We start from the raw sequence: 20747 nt of genomic DNA, 5'->3' as shown, positions 1-20747 counted from the left end.
CAAAAGCATTGTCCACTCATAGGGGGAGCATGGACAAGCCTCATGGCTGAGAGACCTGTGAGGAGTGTATTACACACACATGAAATGCACGAGGCTGAAGATGTGGCCACATGACAGAGCATATGTCTACTACACAGTGCTCATGGGCCAATTATTTAGCCGTGACTAATCCTTCGACTATGCAAGTACTTTTCCACAATTGTACAAAACAGAAGCAAAACGGAAATAAAGGATTTTAAATTAATTAAACCAGAAGATTCAAAGGAAGTGCTGCTGACTGTGGAATATCTCTTCTCTTTACCTCCTGCTTGGCTACCAGGGAGTTCTGGCACACACTTGGGGAGCTCCTACAGGCAGCTGAGCCTACAAACTCTGTCTGAATCCAACCTGCTGGTTCCTAGCATGCCTTGGGAGCACCTCAGCCAGCAGCTGGCCTCCCTCTCCTTGGAGACTTTCTAACACTTGACTGGGAATGACCACTAGGGATGAGACCTCCATGCCTGGACAGCCTGAATGCCTCCAGAAGCAGAGTGGCTTCCCCCACATCTGGATTTCTGGATACAAGAAATCTAGATTCCCTGGACTTGTGTCTTAATGTCTTAGCATCCCAACTGAAGGTCCTTTCTATCCCCAACGTACAGAAAAGCCAAGGAATGCCCTTCTCTGCCAGCCTGGGATATGTTACTGGGTGCCAGCAACTCCTATCAGTGTTGGATAGGGAGGAAAGCTGAGATCCTTGACTCATAGCAGCACTCCATCCTGGGCTAAAAGGATCATCCAAGGATGATGATAAAAGGCTATGCACAGTCTCTGGGAATTCATATGGTGAGACACTTGTGGTCAAGGAAAAGACAGACTGCCCTTGTCAGGAGCTTGAACTTCTACTCTTGTGCCATTCTCCCATTTCCTCACTCTATAAAAGGTTATTGGAAGTTAAAAGGTTATATCAACTACCATAGTAATACCAATATTCCTCTACAATCTGTTTCCTAGAGACCCTAAAAGGAAATGGGGTCTGGTTTACCAAACAAGGAGCCTTGTTTGACTGGCTGCTGACAATAAATAAGCTTAACCTTTGGCTTCAGTGACTTCTAGCAGCATTTTGGAATGCCACCATGCTAGGACAGCAAGGTTGTCCTGAGAGCTTATCATCCTGACTGGCCACGTGAATTGTACCATTAAGGTTTCCCCTCATGGCATGACCTCCTATTTGTGTTGGCGTGATTTGAAGGCTAAATACTGTGAATAAACAGAAAATCTGGCTTTGAGGATGGTGCCAGAGGCACACGAAACAGATCAGTGTGGTTGTGCCCATCAGTTCTACTACAAAAATGGTAATTGTGGACTGTCACCATAAAGCAATCACTTTGAGAACACAATTCTTTTTTACAACAACTGAGCGTAAAAAATAATGGAAAACTGACAGAACATCTTTTCTTTATTGCTATCTTTAGGTCTGTCAATGTTTTCTTTAACCTTTGATCAAACACCAACTACTGACAAGTATTTTGCCAGTCATTGCACAATGGCTTTTCTTAAGCATATAATGAAATTTCAATGTTAATTTCCTCAGGAACTAACATAGAAAGTTTCCTTTCTGTGGGAGTGCAACACTGGTCTATATCAGGAAAGGAGAAAGGATGCTCTTTTGGAGAAAACGTAATGACTACTGAGAATATGTGGGCTTTTTAACAGCTTTGCCATAGCTGTTCTCTTTCCCATCATGAACAGATCATTTAGATCTGCCTCCACAAGACTGTTTGGCTCCCAGAGACTTTTGCTACTCTACATGTTAAGCCTCCCCATCAGCAAAGCCAAACACAACCTCTTCGTGTTTCTGTCAGTCGGGATAATAGTTGCCACGGGTTTAGGAAGCCCATCCTGAGAACCCTTCAGCCTGCTTTAAGATACATCTAGGACATCTGAAAGGGATTTTCAGACACCTTGGGCAGTGTCTATCAGACCTGACCCATATAGAAGAGTGACAGTTGCATTGTTTAAAAAAACCCAAGCTTTTTGAGAGCTTTTAACTAAGAGGTCAGACCCGAACCAGGGCATCAACTAACAGGATCCATCTACAAGGTGCACTCATAAATGTATGTGTGTATAAGTAATTTGTATGAGTTCCTTATTACCAACATAATTAATTTTTTCACCAACAAACTCAGATGCTGCATATTTAAACAGGTCTACTCCGCTGTTGCATGAGTGGAAAACAGTGAGAAAGGAGATGACTACAACTTGCCTGCCTACAGCAGCATGTTTGAGAGCCTCTTACCTTGACATGGTGTATCAGGTGCTCAACTTCATTCACTTTATAGGTCTCTATTCCCAGCTCTTTGGATAAGCGCAGGAGACGATTCTGTGTTGGCCCCACATAAGCTCCTCCAAGGTCCACATATTTGACTTGCTTATTCTAGTTTATCACACACAAAACAGAAAAAAAAACCCAACAAAACAAACAAGACAGTAAGTCCTTTGTAAATAGCACACAAGTTAAAAGAGCAATCCAGAGGAATGAAATGAAATTAAACACTCCCAGAGTATTTTGGCTAAGATTCCTCTCCCTTTGGAAAAACATAAATTCTTCGGTGGAGTTCTGGTGAGGTGATTACTGAGAATCACAGATTATGAGCTTTAGCAGGCCCATTGCTACAGGCCTTAAACAAACATGAGAGGAAAGACCCTGACAGGCAGGGAGAGGACAGAGAGAGACATGTGTGCAGCTCTTGCTCGGTCTGGCACCTCAGCAGTGACTAGTTTAAAGCAGACTGTCCCAGGAGGCAGCACGGATAAGATTCTCTGATGAGCAGAGTGGGAGGGGGGGTCTCCAAGTCGAGGTAGAACAGAAGGTCAAGTAGAGGGAAACATGCTGGTTCTAGTTCCCAGCCACTCCTCCAGCCTACACCACTCCTCATGGGGTTTGTTAAGGTTCAGCTCAAGGCTCTTCACAGCATGGTTGACCTTATGGATGTTTTTTCATAGAGATTTCAATAGCGTCTCTCCCTAGGCAATGACTTTGAAACTTAACTCATCACATTCTCCTTACCAGATGGATGACTCCACACCCTGCAGATCACACAGAAATATTCTGTCTCCACCATCATGCCAGTCTTTCCCTTCTCTTGCTATTAAAATATCAAGAAATTTCCCATCTTCTAGTACACTAGAAATCTTCCCCTTATATGTACGGTATCTACTCTAAGTATGTATACATAGAATAAATGAGTTTGGAGATAATTACCCTTACGGTGAAAGTTCTTCCACCAACCCTGTCATTGGCTTCCAGCAACACCACATTCAAGCCTGACTCAGTCAGCAGTTTGGCTGCTGAGAGACCTAAAAGACAAAAAGAAAAGCAATTAAAGAATAGTTCTATATATGCACCCTGTGGCTTCTCTGACATGACATGTAAAAACCCTCACAGCTATCCATCCAAATCCCAAATTGTTCATTCAATCACTATGATACGGAGGTGAGGTGAAATTAAAATCTAAAAAAGCAATAATCATTAAATGAAGCTGAAGCCATATACTGAAACAGTTTGGGGTCAAAATTTACATGTGCTGAGCAAGGTTTGCACCACATGCTCAGCAATTCAGATGCCTAAGCCAGCACTTGTTATGACAGTCATCCAACCATGCAGAGAACTTCTTGTTTGTAACCAGAAGGCTGTCTTCCTCAACATGTCATCTTTTATAGTCCAAACAAACAAACAAAAACCAACCAAAACATACAAACAAACAAAAACAAAAGAAAAAAAGAGAAAAAAAAAAAGGAAGTTTTATTAGGACTGCCCTAAATTTCAGAAGTTTTCCTGGCACTTGTTTTATGGCTCTGCTTTCCAGTCCTGAATATTTTAAAGTGCAATAATAAAGTTCCCACACAGCTGGGTCACAAGTTTCACCTCCAGAAGAACACATGGTATGATTTAGAAGAAACAGCATGTGCACTGTGCATGACAAGAGGAAGAAAAGAATACAGGTTAATTTTCCTCATAAAATTGTTTGATTCCTCATCCATTTTCTTCATACACCTCTATTTTCACCTTGCTGTGGTGCTTACTTTGGTCACATGAGAGTGAATTTCTCGTGGGATGACATGGGTTATATTCTAGTGGGTTGCATCATCCTCTTGAGCCAACAGGATGGGTTGACTAAAGTTCAGTAACAGGCCAGGCTGGAAGCCTCAGTCATATATCATAATTTATCCTTTTTGGCTCTCTGCCTGTTTACCACAAGAATGCAATCAGTTCTCTCTCTGTGTCCTAGTACACATAGTTTTTGAGGAGCTGTGCAAGCAGATCTCTCCAAGCATAAGGCAGCCACGGAACAAATGGCAAAAGCACCTGCAGGAAAAACAGATGGCCAGAGCTAGCATGGCAGGACTGAATGAAATTATAATGAAGAAAGTATAGCTGTCCTGGATAGAGGCTACAGAACACTCTGATCATCAGCTAGTGGACTGGGAGTAGGAGAAGCAGGTCCTGTTCTCAACCCTGTATTGAAACTGCTGCACTGTGCTGGTTAAACCACTTAAGGTCTTCATTTGCCCATCTGGGAAAAAAAAAAAAAAAAAAAGAGAGAGAGAGGCAATGGTGCAGATCTATCTATCTACAGGACTTTTACCTTTCCTAAAGAAAACCTGCAGATGTTTCCATTAAAATATCATACTGTCCCTGCTTCTATTTCTAGCTTCATGGGCTTATTTATCTTGGGTTTTCACATAAGTGTTAGTGAGAAAACCAGTAATGAAACTGATAAAAGTCTTTCCATACTTCCTACTGAGGAAATTATATTGTGAAAACATCTGGCTGAATCAGTGGCCTTGACTACACTCACAAATATTTGAAGACACCAAGGAAGAGCATAATACAGAAAACAGTCATGGTATGTAAACATGGACCATCCTTCAAAGAATGTGCAAAGAGAAATTGGCTCCTGTAGGAAAAATAGCCAAGAAAGCTCCTAATTAAATCTAGCTTATCAGTTAAAGAAAAAAAAGAAGTTGCTTTTCACAAAAGAAACATTTCATCAGCAAGGAGAGGATCAATAGTAGTTATTAATAATTTACAGAACGAATACATAAACTGAAGGCTGCTGTCACTGCTGTGGATTTCTGCTGTCTTATCATGCTAACAGGTATTGACTAATTAATTAATAGCATTCAGTTACCAACAATGATTAAGGTATATGAGATTTGACCTTCTTTATTAAAATCTAATGAATGAACATTTCAGTACAGCTGGGAACAAAGGCAGTTTATTCCCAGGAGCTGAACAAATATAGAAGTTTATGAAATGATAACTCTAGATTCAACTGAAATGCAGCTGATTTCTAGCCCAGATATCACTCCTTGTTTCCCTTCTGCAACTTTCATCCACTCTATTGCATCTACCTACTATTTACTCCCTACTATTTACTCCCTGTTGTTTATTTTAGGGCACATTCCACCTTTGCCCCATACCCACACATTCAGAAATAAACCTGTTAGAGCTGGATAAGAGTTTGCTCTTTCCTGATGCAAAAACAAAAAACCAAAACAGTGTCGAGGGTAGGATCAGGCTCATTGATATCTCACTGCCCCATCCATGCCCATCCTACAGTAGACCTGATCTCTGCAGGGGGAGGGATGTGTCCTTGGGGCTGGGCTCTGTAGCAGAAGATGCAGTCTGCAGGGTTCCCACACTAAGCTCAGGAGGGTCAGATGGCACAGCAAAGGACCAGAGCACACAGAGTGCAGGATAAGGTGAGACTGCTGTGACAAATACCACACTACAGTGCAATGTTGTCAGGTAGGAATATTGCTATTTTGGTATCTCACACATTTGGAATCACAGTTCTGCCACATCACTCCATACCTGTTCCCTGGAGCTGGACCCAAGACTCCAAATGGGCTCTTGGGCTGGAGCCAAATAACAGTGAGAGGACTGGATTCTGCTGAGGGAGAGCAAAGTGATACAAGGACAGATAAGGCACCAGAGCAGCAACAAAATCATATTAAAATGGAAATGAATACTAGGACATGAATAGTGGGGCATGAGGTTGAGGTTTGTTTTTTAGAAACTGACAATTGCTGCAGGAAACCCCTACAAACCACAGCCTCTTTTCTGGGCAAGAGTCAGAGTAGCCTCAATGTGCCTGATACCCCAATTGCCAGAAAGAGATGCCTGTGACGCAAAGCCTGGAAAAATCTGTCACACATGATGGAAGATCTCCTCTTGAGAAGTTTAACCCTTCACAAGTTTCACATTTCAGCACAGCCTCCAGTTTACCTCTCACTCTCTTGCACATCACTAACAAAAGGCAGACCTTTGATATTGCCCCCATTCCTCACAAATGAGGCAAACAGCCACATTCAAATGTAAAGGTCATTCAAAAAATGTGACTGACACTGTTATTAGTCCTATTTCATGCACTATTTTGTCATCCAGTGGCATCTTCCCTTCCTCACCAGAAGCATTTCAACAGAATAAGAGCTGAATTGCAATATAAGCGCTCAACCACTTCCGTTCACCACAGAGAAAAGGAGCTGGGTCCAGTTTCCACTGCAGGTCAGCTTTCTTCAAGGGGCAATAGAGAGCCACATATATATATATGACAGAAAACATAAGCCTCACCTGCAGTTCTGCTCAGAGAACTGATAAGCAGTTAATTAATTCAAAGAGCAGAGAAGCAAAGATGATTATTTGGATCCCGAGACTGAAAATACCATTGTACTTAGAGATGTTTAACCAGGCAAGCCTTCACCTGTTCCCATAGCAACCTGGTACCCAACTGCAGCCACCCAGAGATACTGGTGAGAGATTGCCTCCCCCAGAATCTTGTAACACAAGTTCAAGCCATGAAAATCATTTCTTCATCATGCAGCACTCTGCATTCACACAGATATGACTCAAACACCATAATGTGAAATCATCACAATGATTATTTCACCTTCAGTTCACACTTTTTTCTTGTTTGATAGCTCTGTATCTGGTAAACACCTTAAGTTGCACCAGTTGATTAAACAGCTTCATTACAACCTCACTTTCTAACATTAAGAGTTTCCTTATCCTGAGAAAACAACTAATTCAGATTTTTTTAAATTTTTTTTTTTTAAACAGAAAATCTTAAATTTCTGCACTAGGGTAGAATCCAAATTGATATTTTGTAAAATCATAGAATCATTAAGGTTGGAAAATACCTCCAAGATTGAGCCCAATCTGTATTATATATCTATATTTATGTTTGGGTCATATATATTTGGATTACATATATATATTATATATATTAAAAGATACTTATTATCTATATATTTGCATTGATAAATGTGAAAAGAGTCAAATTTTTCACCTGACCCCCATGTGGACTACAGTGAAGCCCTACAATCAAACACATTAGATTATCTAACAAATACTTTGAAATATATTTTTAAAAATATTGTTGAAATTTACTAACTGATTCCAGTCTGATTCTGCCTGGAGTCAGCAATTTTACTGAAATACCCTTTTAATCTTAGCACTTTCACAATAAAATCACTAGAAAGGACATGATTGGAAATTGTATCTCTGAAAAGCTGTAAGTTACTGAAGGCATTCCTGCAGTTCCTGTTGCACTTTCTCTGTATTACCCAATACTTTATCATGTTCCTCCATATTTGTTATCTCCACTGTAAAAACAAAAAAATCATTCCTCTCATTTATATAATTATAAAAATCATCTACAAATTCTAAATTTTAACTCATGTAAGGAGAAAAGAAAGAGTCTCTAAGACACAGGCATTCAATTAGTAGCTTCTAAAATGGCTGGCAAAAAAAAATGTTTACTCTGTAACCTTTAAAATTCCTCTCTTTGACTAAAGTTATGCATTGAGTAGGAAGAAATGCTGTCTTCCTGCTTGTACTGTACTAACCTGCAGGTCTTGCTGCAGAACTTAAATGTCTCACATCTGAGCTTCCTTCAGTTCATGAAATTCGCCCACATTTTTCTCTCCTCTGTATTTATTTTGACACAAAAGATATGTTTACAAAGCACTGCCTCGGGGAGGTTTAACATTTGTGACCGACTCCAGACTTGGACTGGGCCTACAAAGATCAGCTGTACGAGTAGATTAAAAACACTCAACACTTCAAAGAGGCAAGGAGCTGGTTTTTTTACCTTTGTGCCTCCCCAGCTTGGATATCCAACTCTGCACTGGTCTGGGTAACCACTGACAGCACCCCCCTTGACATAACTTTTTTGACCATGGGTTTACACCTGTTTTTTTCTGGGTATGTGCAGCTGCAGCAGCCACACTGCAAGTTGTCCTCCAGGCAGCCAGCTGGAAGCTCAGGCACATCTGCAGGAGAAGTGTCTGCCATGGCATACGTTGTAAATAAAGCCAAAACTGACGAGTTCCTTGGGGATTGTTTTTTTTTTCCCTTGTTCTCAACATGTTCAGTCTCATCTAAATCACTGTCTGCAGAGACGTCAGGTAACAGATGCTCTTCCTTACACAGAGCCAGTGGGCAGAGCAGCCACGGCACCTTGATGGGGTCCAGAGCAATAAAAAAAACCAGCACAAGGCTTGACATGAGGATCTGTCACAAAATGCACCTTGGAAATGGCATAATAAGACTCAGCCTGCAGAACAAGCATAGTCCTCTGCCCTAGGGTTAATGGAGAAATTGTGGGATGTAAAAACGTTTCACGAGACTGACAGCAAGAAAAGGAAAAATAACTCATTATATACAAACAAGAGTTGAGTTCAGTCACTAAGGCAGATGAAATCAAGTATTTCTTAGCATAAGTATTCAAAAATACTAGTCAGCATATGTTTGTCCATGGACATTTAACACGTTGAAGCAGTTATTTTAGAAATCTCAGAGTTTTGTATTCTTCTACTTGATCTTGAGTCTAAGTCTCATTTCGATGAGAGGGGCCAGGAATTCCATTTTTTCTCTAAATGAACATGATTAGTCTCACCAAGGAAAAAGAAAAACAAACAAACAAAAAACAAACAAACAAAACCAATCAACTAAAACAAAACCAAACCAACAAACAACAGAAAACCAAAACAACAACAAAACGACAAACAAACAAACAGAACACCACACGCATACACACTGATATATCTGAAATATTAATGGAAAAAAACCCTAAATCTCTCAAAACCTACACAAACTTAGAGAAGCTGGTATTGCTGTGGGATCACATGGGAAATACAACTTCCCTCACTATTAGATGTCTTCATACAGTAACCCTTACCTATCTTCTCTGGTGCTCAGAAATACATGCAAAATACATACAGCAAATAAAGGAGTTTGGCCAAAACTGCTGCACTGTACCAAACAAAACAAAATCCACCTGTCTTAAGACTGCAGAAGAACATTTGAGGGGAACACCTTTGTTAGTGGTCAAACACAGTTGCAATGTTTGAACAATAAGAAGAAACAAAGAGGAATATGCCCCAAACAGCAGAGGTCATTTTTGGGGTGGGAAAGAGAAAATACTCTCTCGATCAGGTAGTAAGTTTCTAGTATGTTAAAATTAGATCAGTTAACGGTAGAATCTGGTTTGCTGTTGCTTAGACCTAATTACTCTAAAATTCAAATTAACTAAAAATTAAAAATAAAAATAAAAATGTCCCCACTACATCCTGTCAGTTCAATGCCACAGCACTGCACATTTCACTGGTTCACTGAAGGGATGGAGGGCAGGACCAGACAAAAGGTATCAACAGCTCATCCACAGCTAAGTAACCATTTTGCACCAGTGGGCTTTCTCCTTCATTGTCCTCCGCCTCCTTATTGCATTGCTGTGCTAGAGACTGCAATTTAATAGCCTTGGTTTTGTTTGTGCTCTAATGAACACAATCCAATTACTGCTCCGCCACTGAGAGATTGAACCTGGCACTGGTCACCTCTACCTCTGTCACTCATCATTAGCCAGCTAAAACGTTTTAATTGAAATAATGGCTTAGGGCAATAATGCCTGTAAAACATTATAGAATAAGGATTGTAAGTAAAATAAAATAAAATAAAATAAAAAAAACCACAAAGCAATAACGACAAAAAGAACAAAACCAAGACTGGCCCACAGTCTGGGAGAGTTAAGGTGGTACAGGCTTGTTTCACATTCACCTTCTTCACATTACGGGAAGGTCACGGAATTTTGCCCTTGAGAAGAACACCATGCTTTCAGGGTGAAGGTAACCTTTTAACTTCTCTAATTTGGGCCAGCTTTACAATGGTACTTTACATATCTGACCCAATCTTATGGGACAAAGATACAAAAATTACAGTTCAGAACCCAAAACCATGGTAGGGCTGGGCCTCTGTACTCTGTCACTATTGGTAACTCTGTACTCTGTACTCTGTCACTATTGGTAACGCCTTACCTTCACATTAAATGCCATTAAAACGAATATAATTCACCTAAAACATTACAGAACTTAATAACAAAACTGAAGTTTCAGAAGCCCCAAGGAGCAAAAAAAAAGACATTATCTGACTACCTGCTTAAAACGTGCATTTACTTAAAATATTTGTACAAAGCACATAACGTTTCTGCCTCGGATATAGCACTTTATGTGCAAATATAATTTATTTCTGTTGCCATTTCGTTGTCTAACCAAGGCAATGAGCTTTTCTGTCTGAGCTCTGATTCTGTAACCTTGTCACCAAGGTCAGTATGAGCATCCCCATGAGTTAATGGGACTTCATGTGAGCATAAACTCCAGTCCCAACTTTCTGTGATCTCCTCTCTCTGAAGGTGCTCACAGATGATTCATCCACGGTGCAGGGAGCAGTATTTATTAAGCAGAGTTCTTAAAACCAGCATGAAAAACGTTCAATCTCCTTTTGTCCCAGGCACTGCAGCTAGTTAAGTGATACAGAGCCTGGACAGATACAAATGAGATGAGAGAGGTTGTGAGGCCTTAAGCCCAAGCCCTGCCAGGTATGGGATGAGGCAACTTTTTGTGTTTGGGTGGAAACCCAACAGCTTTGGTGCAGTGGTGCCCAGGCTCAAGTACTGAAGCCACAGCTGTTTTGTCCAGGGCTTCCCTCTTGTTTCCGCTGCACTTCTGCACTTGAAGTATCCAGTGAAACTTCAGATTGGCAAAACTGGGCACTCCAACTTTTCAAAGGTTGAGTATTTCTAGTGTCAATCATTTACTCACTGATTTGCTTATTTTATGGACTTGTCATGTCTTATACATGGAGCAGAACACACATTCAGTGCCCACTTCACCCTTCAAAAGGAACAGTCAGAAGTCTGCTTCCAGACCCCAGTCAGGCAAAAAAAAAAAACCCAAACCCAAGCACATTCTGCATGTCCTTTGTTATGACTCCAGGATATACTGAAGAGCTAATTTCATTATTATTATTATTATAATCATCATCATCTGTACTCCAGTATTACCTCATGCCTTCATTCTCAGGGCCCCCTCTCTGCTAGTTTACAACATAGGCTGCCTCAAAGCACAACAGACAGAGGGAAGAAGCAAAGGAGATAAAGAGAACTGAAAGCACTACAACAAACAGATCACAGCACTGGAACAAATAAAGCTGAGCACGATGAACTGCCCGAGGCACTATACAGGCAGTTTACTTAACGCATCCTTTCAGGCATTACTATTACAAAGAGATATACAAGCAAATAAAATGACAGCCAGATTTACTCTGAAGAAGAGTTTTGCCTTCCATACAGAGCAGTGTGGGGAAAAAACAAACAAACAAATAAAAAAGACTAAACTACATCTGGAAAATGTTGCACAATTAAGCAACAGTTGCCTCAGAAGAGAAATGCTTATCTCTTTTGCCAAGTCTTGCATGTTCTCAAGCAAAGAATTCATTCTTTTAGGCCCCTGAGAAAAGTGCTCAAAATACATGATTGAATAGAAGATGTGAACTTACAAAAGACTATAATTTTAGTTTTTTGACAATAAAGAATAACCTGTAATTTCCCAGATTTCCCAGTATCAGATGACACTCACAGGCATCCACCTAGAGGTCACTTGTGTATGAAAGCAAAGCCCAGCAGAATCACCATGCCCTCATTCCACAGCTAACCATTTTGTACCACGTTACTTGATCTTTACCTAACAATTTTCACCCAGATGCTCCAAATAATTACAGATTATATGGAGCATATCTCAGTGGCACTTTCAAATAGCCATGCCTCAGCGACTCTTTGGAAGTTCCTATCATCACCATGGAATCACAGAATATTAAGGGGTCGGGATGGACCTTGAAGATCATCCAGTCCTAACCCCTCCTGCCTTGGTCAGGGATGTCTCCCACTAGGCCAGGTTGCTCAAGGCCTCATCCAACCTGGCTTTAACACTTCCAGCATTGGGGCATCCACAACCTCCCTTTTCCAGTGTATCACCACCCTCACCATAGCCCACATATACAAGTAGGTACACACACACACACAGGCTAAATTGTAAAGCTTACAAGGATTTGTGTACATTTTATCTATTCAAGTAGCTGAAAAGTGAAGATGAGCCCTGCCCCTTTGCAATTCACCAGCTCTTTGCTGGCAGCCCAAAAAGACCACTTCATCTCTTGACAGCCAGCTCATGATGAAGCATTACCTGGCTGAGATGCCGAAGGCTGAGAACACACATGTCATCCAGAGAAGCCCAAAGGAGAACCACTAAATAAGACTTTTAAGCAACTGTCTTCCAACCATCTCTAAATACAGAGAGGAGGAAGCTTGAGTCAAACAGCTCATGAAAACGTCAGTGCTATGAAAGAAAAATGCTACCATTAGAATTGTACCATTCTGATAGAACATATGGCAGGGAAAAAAGGTAGAGGAAACACAGTTTTTCAAGCGACTTTGCACTGATGTTTCTTTCAAACAAGATGTTTAAACAGAAAACTAACAGGACAGAGAAGGCTGTACTAAATACAAATGCATGAGTGGGTTACTTAAAAGAATGCTACACATTCATGGTTTAAATACCAATGCCCAGTAGTGCACCCTCCTTGACCACTGAAATCAGCAAAAAAAACTTTAAACAATAATTATGCAACATTCCCAATTATAAACCTTAGACAAAAATCAGCCCATAAAGAAAAAAGACAAATGATCACATTTTGACAAACCATCTTACAAGGCAGCAAGAACATTAATATCTGACACAATTTTACAAGAATGAAATAGGTTATCAGCCCAGAAGGAAAATCATGTTAAGTTCAAAAATGGCCTTATAAAAATTAAATGACTGAAACTGTAATGAAATTAATGGCATTTCCTCAAGAAACTGAAGCAAGGATGAAGCTCTGGTGTATTCAACACAGGAAAGACATCGACCTGTTGTAGCAGGTCCAGAGGAGGGCCACAGAACTGATCAGATGGATGGAACAGCTCTCCTATGAGGAAAAGCTGAGAGAATTGGGGTTGTTTAGCCTGGAGTAAAGAAGGCTCTGGGAAGACCTTACAGTACCTTCCAGTTCCTAGAGGGGCCTTGTATTAAAGATGGGGATTAAATTTTCAGTAGGGTCTGTCATGATAAGACAAGAGGTAATGGTGTTAAACTAAAAGAGAGCAGATTCAGATTACATCGAAAGGAAGAGATTTCTTTCAGTGAGGGTGGTGGAACACTGGAATAGGTTGCTGAGAGAGGTGGTGGGTGCCCCATCCCTAGAAATATCCAAGGTCAGCTTGGATGGGGCTCTGAGCAACCTGATCTGGTTGAAGATGTCCCTGCTCATTGCAGGAGGGTCAGACCTTTAAAGGTCCCATCCAACCTGAATTAGTCTGTGATTGTGATTCATCAGGAATGATGATTGATTCCAGAAGCATAACTGAGTGCTTCAAGAGTACATCAAGACACGTTCTCCGTAAAGCAAAACCAAGGGAAGGTCTTCAATCCACCAGGGCACTGCTCAGCAAACTTTCAGAACCAGTATAAGCTTCACTATCATATCAGTGTACTCTGTGAAATAACTGCTACAGAGCTGAGACAACACAGAGGCAAGCAGCTCCTGTTCTGGGAAGGGGCAGTGAGACAATATGGCTTTTAAATCTTCAAATAACAGAACTACTTAACTACAGCTTCCAGTTGTGCTACAGAGAAGGAAACCGTGCCAGTGGGAAATATGCCAAAATCACCCAGATTGTTTACATCCAGATTAATAAGTTCTGAAGAAAAAAAGCTTTCTCAGTTGATTAAATCAAGCATGAGACCTAATTCATTGTCATTAGCTACTGTGTAAGATATATAAATATAGAGCAAACTCTGCTCTATATTTATCATACCACAAGGAATTTTACCTCTGGGACTATCAGGGCTGTGTAAGCCCACATTGCTCAGGCTGCCTGCTTAGGCAGTGCAAACATGACTACTCAGCTTTTTGGCACAGTTCTCCACCTTTTGATAAGATTACCTCCACTCACCAGCTGACAATACCCTTGTCAGCATCCTCGTAAGATCATCTTAGGCAGCCTGAGCACTCCCAGGATGGAGCCAGAGCAATGGACTGCTCATCCCAGCCCAGCATTGTCACAGACATGGAGGTGAACAAAATGTTGTTGTTTGCTGGAGACTGACACTATGGTCACTCACTACAGCAAGTGTTTCTTCAAAATTACTCCTGTACCTGATGATGGTGAGGAGTAAAATGAGCAAATCAAAACTCACAATTACACAGAAAATGATCTTTCATCAATCACTTGATGCTACAAAATTAAAGAAAGAAAAAAAGTGGGCAAGGAGAAAACACAGAGGATGGAGACAGAGGATGAAGGTCCACATCTGTGGTCAAGATGACCAAGTAAATTATTTTTAACTGTGTCTTCATGAAAAAGGAGCACAAAATCAAAATGCTTACTCTTTCCATGTCACTACCTTTGACTAGCTGAACTAAAAGTTTATGAAGACAGCAAGTCTGAAGTGTCTATGTCACCAAATAGTGCAGAACATCAGACATGCAGAGTAAAACAGTGGTATCCTGAATAGCCAGTATCCATACTATGTCCATGAAAGGGACTTTATTTAGACCAGCTCTTGCATGGCCCTACAGGGGTCCAATCCCATTAGGGCTCAGAGCTCAATAGGTGAGCTCCTACAGTCTTCCTCTTCGGTCTCATGCAAAAAGGAATGCTCCAATCCTTCTATCTATTGATGCACATGGTAGAACTGTAAGTAGGGTCAATCAGAAGATGTGCTCCAGGTACACACATGATCTGAACCAAGATACCAGTGCAGATGAACACCTACCATCACCTGCAGTGTGATTAGATTAGACCGACAAACCTCATCAACTAAAAGCACCCCTGCAAGTGGTTGTCCAAGCAAACAATGCACTGAACTTTCTTACAAGGAGCTTTCAGCCTCTCCTGTTTCTAATCTTATTTGTCAAAACAAACATTCAATTCAGCACTACAGATAAGAATATCCTGTGGGCCTTTCAGTTTGTAATCCTAACATCTACTGCTACCTATATGCTTTGATTATCTACCCGTTATTTCCAATATTAGCTACCCAGTAATTCTTGGTCCAAAATTTTACCATCCTAACTTACCCTTTTAGGCCCTTTCATAGTGGTTTTTCCATTTTGTTGCACAGACTGAATGAACTTTCCCTAATAACACTCTTTCATAATGGTTAAATAAGCTAATGGAAAAGCTTTCCTTAATGATGCATCATTCTGAGCCTTGCAAGATGAGATGGCTCCTGCAGGTAGACTGGAAAGCTTCTTATCAAATCAACTTTCAGACCAATTAGGAGGTATCAGACAGTGAATTACAAGTGCTGTCCCTGCTGCCTAGGCTACCAAACTATTTCATAACATTATGCAGCTGCTTTCTGTTCTGTTTACTGTGCACTGCCAAGTTTTTCCTGTGAAATATCTAGAAGTCAAATGCAGGTTCCACCAAACTGCCTCATACTCCTTCACAATAGCCATGAGAGTAGTTGAATGCAAAAGGAATAACTCGCTGATGGCAGATACAGAGACAGGGGACTGAAAATGTGAGCCAAGAGCTTCATCAACTAAACTGACAGGGAAATGTCTTGGATTCCCTTTGCCCACCGTGCATCCCAGAGAGAGTGATATCCCATGGAGAGGGCCGGAATCCTCCCACAGATGTATCCACTCTAGTTCATTATGCACAGCTATTCCACCCATGCCCATTACCTGTTTTGGTCTGTGTCTTTTTCTTCTCCAAATGGGCATCTAGCACAGGACTGCCAGACTAGAAATGCTCTCCAAAAACAGTGCCTCATTTGGCAAAGTATCTTTTCAAATGAAGAGTATTGAGACATTATAAATTACTACCAGAGAGCAAAAATAAACAAGTATCTACTGAAGATTGTGCACCTTGTCTATAGTTTTCTAACAACATGTCCTAGTTCTGTTTAAAAAAAAAAAATTAAAAATTGTTTTAAAAATAATTGGTTTAAAAAATTTTGCCCTCTGCATTTATTTTAAAACAGATAGAACAACTTCAGATAACAGTCCCCAAAACACCTGGTCTGAGTTTGGGTGTTTTGGTTTGATTTTTTTTATTTTTAAAGTGACTTGAAACTGGTTCACAGATGCAGTGAGAGCTGCTGTAATTATACAGAATATCAGATCATCACACAAATAAAAAGCAAGGCTTAAGAAGAGTAGAGAGCACAGTGGTATCTCAATAATGCAAGAATAGGTATGTAAATATTTTTAAAACCTAACATAACAACAGAAATACTTTACAGTATGTTTTGGTTGTAAATTTACAGGAACATGGCAAGATTGCTTGTGACCAGCAAAACATTAGCATACTTCAAATAACATTCACTATAATTAGGAGAAGGCTTCACCTTTCAGGGGGAAAAAAAAAAAAGGAATCAATTAACCTCACTTTGATTGTAAAATCTGTGCACCAGAGGTTTAAGAGAAGCATTTTCTTAAGTAGGACTGGCAGAATATGAGAAAATCTGATAACTTACTTGAAAACAAAAGAAGGAAAGAGGTTCCCATGGCAAAAGCAGGGACAGGAAGGCACTTTTGAAAACATATGGAGAAAGTCTTCAAACAAAATCTCTTAACAGATTCCAAGATTTTATTTGAAGAAAATTTCTGTCATCAGTGTCTCAATTAAGAAGATAAACAAGTTTCAGGACCTAACTTCATAGTTTTCTAATACTTGTTTTGACCCTCATGCTTGAGGAGACCTTCAAAGAAAAAGAGACAGCTAAGCAAAGAAAAGAACCTGTTATGATGCAGGTTCCATCTCTATGAGGGCCTGTTATGCTTTTGATCTAAATATTCTTTAGTACAAGGCATACTGCACACGGCGTGTGGATAAGCATTTTCATATATGCTTTTTACACTGGGAAATTTTCCTTTAAAATATTTCTTTTTTAACTACACCATTTGCAAAATATATCACAGACTGCTGCTGAAGTTTCACCCATAAAACAGAATCTACTCCTTAGTAAATCCTCCTGTTCCTCAAAGGTCTTCGTTATCATAAACTCCATTGAGATTGTCTGGTATCTTCAGAAAAACCACAGACCATTTTTTTTTTTTTTTAGACTTGAAAGAAATGAACAGCAATTCTGAGTAGATTTTCATTACATAAAATTAAAATTAGTCAGTTCTTTGGTTTTATTGTTTCCTTTTATCAAACCTCCAACAAAGGACACTAAAAATGATTCAGCAAAGGAAGTGGTATCTTCAGATAAAAGATTAGTGCCCTCAGAGGAAAACAGTGACTGGCAGGGTCATGAAGGCCTCTGCACTGCTATTGCATTATCTGATTCTTTCAGTCTTTAAATTTTAGACCCTGCTGGTTACATCTGGATAAAAAGATAGACAGAATCGTTGCCAGGGAGGGTCTGAGTTCGCAAATGGACAGCTTGCACTAACCTAAAGGAACAAACAGAATACAGACAGCCAAGTGGCAGCTCTGTGACACGTTTGTTTACACCCTCATGCTGGCACAGCACCTCTTTGTTTGCTCTGCAATTACCTGCTCTGCTGACGGCTGCAGCCACCAACTCAAGCACACCCGACTGTCACCAGAGCTTTCTGCTGCTCTACAGCTGTGCACCGACCGATGCCTTCCTCACCTAAAGGCAGTAACCACGGAGCCTCAGGCAGCTCAAAATCTGTGACTTCTGAAGGAACACATCAAATGTGGACTAATAACAAACCTGGTCTCCAAGGAGTCCCTCATTTAAAAAAAAAAACAAAAACAAAAACCAACAAACACACACTTCACTCTCCAGTAGACGGGAGAAGAGATTTCTGCAGAGGTTGTGCATGTTAATAGGAGTTTTCAACCAGTGTAAGGTGATATAAAACCACAGTTTCATTACCTGGCTGCAAGGCCAATGATTTACAGAGAAGTGTGAATCAGAGGTGAAGCAGGAATGGTACACAGCAGCTAAAGGGAGGTGACTGAGGAGGGGTACTTAGTCAATGGTAATTTTTGTGCCTGTATATTTTCCCAGACTTTGTGTGAAGACAGGAGAAAAGTTGCTGCAGCATGAAACCAGAGCTCTTTGGTGATGATTTGGTATAAAAAGAAGTCAATAGAAAACTGGTTCCCTGCATCCCCACTGCCACTTGCTGTTTACAGGTAGCAAAGAGTGAAGCACAATTTAATGTGGCAGAGCATGTGCTTCTCTGTTCTGACTGCTCTTACAGAAAAACACATGTGGGCTGTGCAGATTTGCCATGAAAATATTCCCATGGTAACCATAAAAAACCAAGGTATATTAAAAGCTGTTACGCTAATTCTTTCACTCCAACCCATTCAACAGAGGGAATGTAGCACTACTGCTGTACAAAACCATGCCACTGGAAATATTTTTGTTTACAAGGCATGAACAGATAATTACCACTGGCTAATTTTTGTAATTGAGTTTCACTGTGAAACATGGTGTAAGTAAAAAATTAGCCGTAATGCTGTGTCCAGAATCAACTGTGCTTTAAAGAAAAGTAATGGGTAATTTTTCCTAATTGTATAAACACATTTGAAACATTCAATCATTATTTGTTATCAGAGAATCCTTCCAAGGAAATACTGCCAGTGATTTTGTCACTGCATTTTGTGTATCATTCAAATTCCATGCTGTACACCTTAACATAATGGTTAAACAGACATCTAGAATGATATATAAATAAACAGTGGAAATTAAAAGCCATGTGAAAAAAAATGGATTAACAAAACCACATTTTGTAACACATCTCAAGTAATTTTGTTTGTGGTTTGGCCTGAGATACTACTTAGATCTGTGGATGTATGCCCTGAGGAGATTACCATACAAGAAAGGAGCTCTCACACTGCATACCTCCCAATGCTAAGGAGCAAAAAAAGCAATTGTTTGATATGTCAAAGGCACAGAAGGAAAAAAAATTATCTACTGCACATACATAATTTATTTGGCATGGGTATTTTGGAGCAAAACACACAGGAAAGAGATTCCCTGTGGGCAGACACAGGGGTCTTCCAGCCCAGATTGGGTTAAGAACAGCAGATTGTCGCTCAAGTGCAAGAAGGCTCCAGGGCCCCTGATACTTTCTCCATCCCTTTCTGCCAGGCTGTTCATGCTCTCAGGCCCATACCTGCACTGAAAGGGGAACTAGAAACTTCCTAAACCATCCAGCTGGTTTCAGGCATTTTTCCTTTATGCTTCTACCTGGGCTAAACAAAAGGCAGCACAAGATTTAAATTAATCACATGTGACTGAGAGCCTCTGCATGGTATCCCTGGAATGGGTGTACAGGATGCAGAGCACATATAGACATGCCTGTCCAAAGCATCCAGGGACTCCTGGAAGAATTACAGAGGTTCACGGCATGCTGGGACTGGACATTGGAAGAACCAGAAAAAAAAAAACAAACCGTAAATTATTAAAATAAAATTGAATAAAAATAGTAAAAAGTAAAACTAAAATATACTAAAAATAAAAGTAATAAATACAATAAAATAAAATCAACAGTAATAAATTATAGAATAAAATAACAAAAATACTAAAAAATAAAAATACAATAAAAATACAATAATAATAATAGTAAATTGTGAAATAGTAATAATAATAAATTATAAAATTAAAATAAGATAAAAATAACTAGAATAACCATATAATTAAAATTAATAGCTTAATAATAATAAAATACTGCCTGCATCATATGGCATTCTATCCGAATCATGAGGACCTCGCTCAGCCGGCTTTACCGAGCCGATGGGGATGCGTTCGCACCTCGGGCTCCCCGGAGGAGCCCCGCTCAGCCCGGCAGCATCTCCCCCGCCGGGATGCTCCGTCCCCGCCCCGCCGGCACCGCCGCCGACCCCGGGCCCCAGACCCCGCCGAACCCACCTGAGATGCCGCCCCCGACCACGATCACGTCGTATCTCTGTGCCATGGTTCTGCCCCGGCCGCTCGGTGCCTCCCGCGGCGGCTTCGGCCGGGCTGTGCCGCTCCCCGGGCGGACCCGTCCCCGCCCCGCCGCTGGCACCGCCTCCCGCAGCGGGGCCGGGCGCGGGGAGCCGGCCCTGGGGATGGATGAGCGGGGTTCCTGGTGCGGGGCCGCCCATCACAGTGCGTGTTGTTTTCTCTCCTGCCCCACCCCGGGAGGGTCTGGGGAGGGAACGTGGCTCTGGGTGAGGAGCGCAGCTGCCATGGGCTCTCTGCCCCCCGCTCTCCGGAGGCGTTAGGAGTGTTGGGATTTATTTCTGCATCCTCTGCAGCCACCCTGGCTGGGGGTCCTGGGCGATGGCAGGTTGAATATGAGTCAGCAGTGCCCGGGCAGCCAGGAGGGCCAACCGTGCCCTGGG

General features: G+C 41.0%; 1 protein-coding gene across 1 annotated transcript in view; it reads right to left on the bottom strand.

The window, feature by feature from the left end:
* The window catches only part of LOC114056886 (amine oxidase [flavin-containing] B-like), a 48367-nt gene extending 27952 nt beyond the window's left edge, over positions 1–20415 (bottom strand). The window contains exons 1-3 of the mRNA XM_027882550.1: positions 20290–20415; positions 3245–3339; positions 2279–2416 (exon numbers count right to left, since the gene is read on the bottom strand). Coding sequence (XP_027738351.1) covers positions 2279–2416; positions 3245–3339; positions 20290–20335 — 279 coding nt within the window. The 5' untranslated portion in view covers positions 20336–20415. The remainder of the gene's footprint in view (positions 1–2278; positions 2417–3244; positions 3340–20289) is intronic.
* Positions 20416–20747: the final 332 nt, after the last annotated feature.

This window comes from Empidonax traillii, unplaced genomic scaffold (genome assembly GCF_003031625.1).
Source record: "Empidonax traillii isolate 1590-97213 ecotype Southwest subspecies unplaced genomic scaffold, ASM303162v1 scaffold1:size7828297, whole genome shotgun sequence".
NCBI lineage: Eukaryota > Metazoa > Chordata > Aves > Passeriformes > Tyrannidae > Empidonax > Empidonax traillii.
The sequence above is the reverse complement of the archived record's forward strand: the minus strand, read 5'-3'. Positions and strand labels throughout refer to the sequence as shown.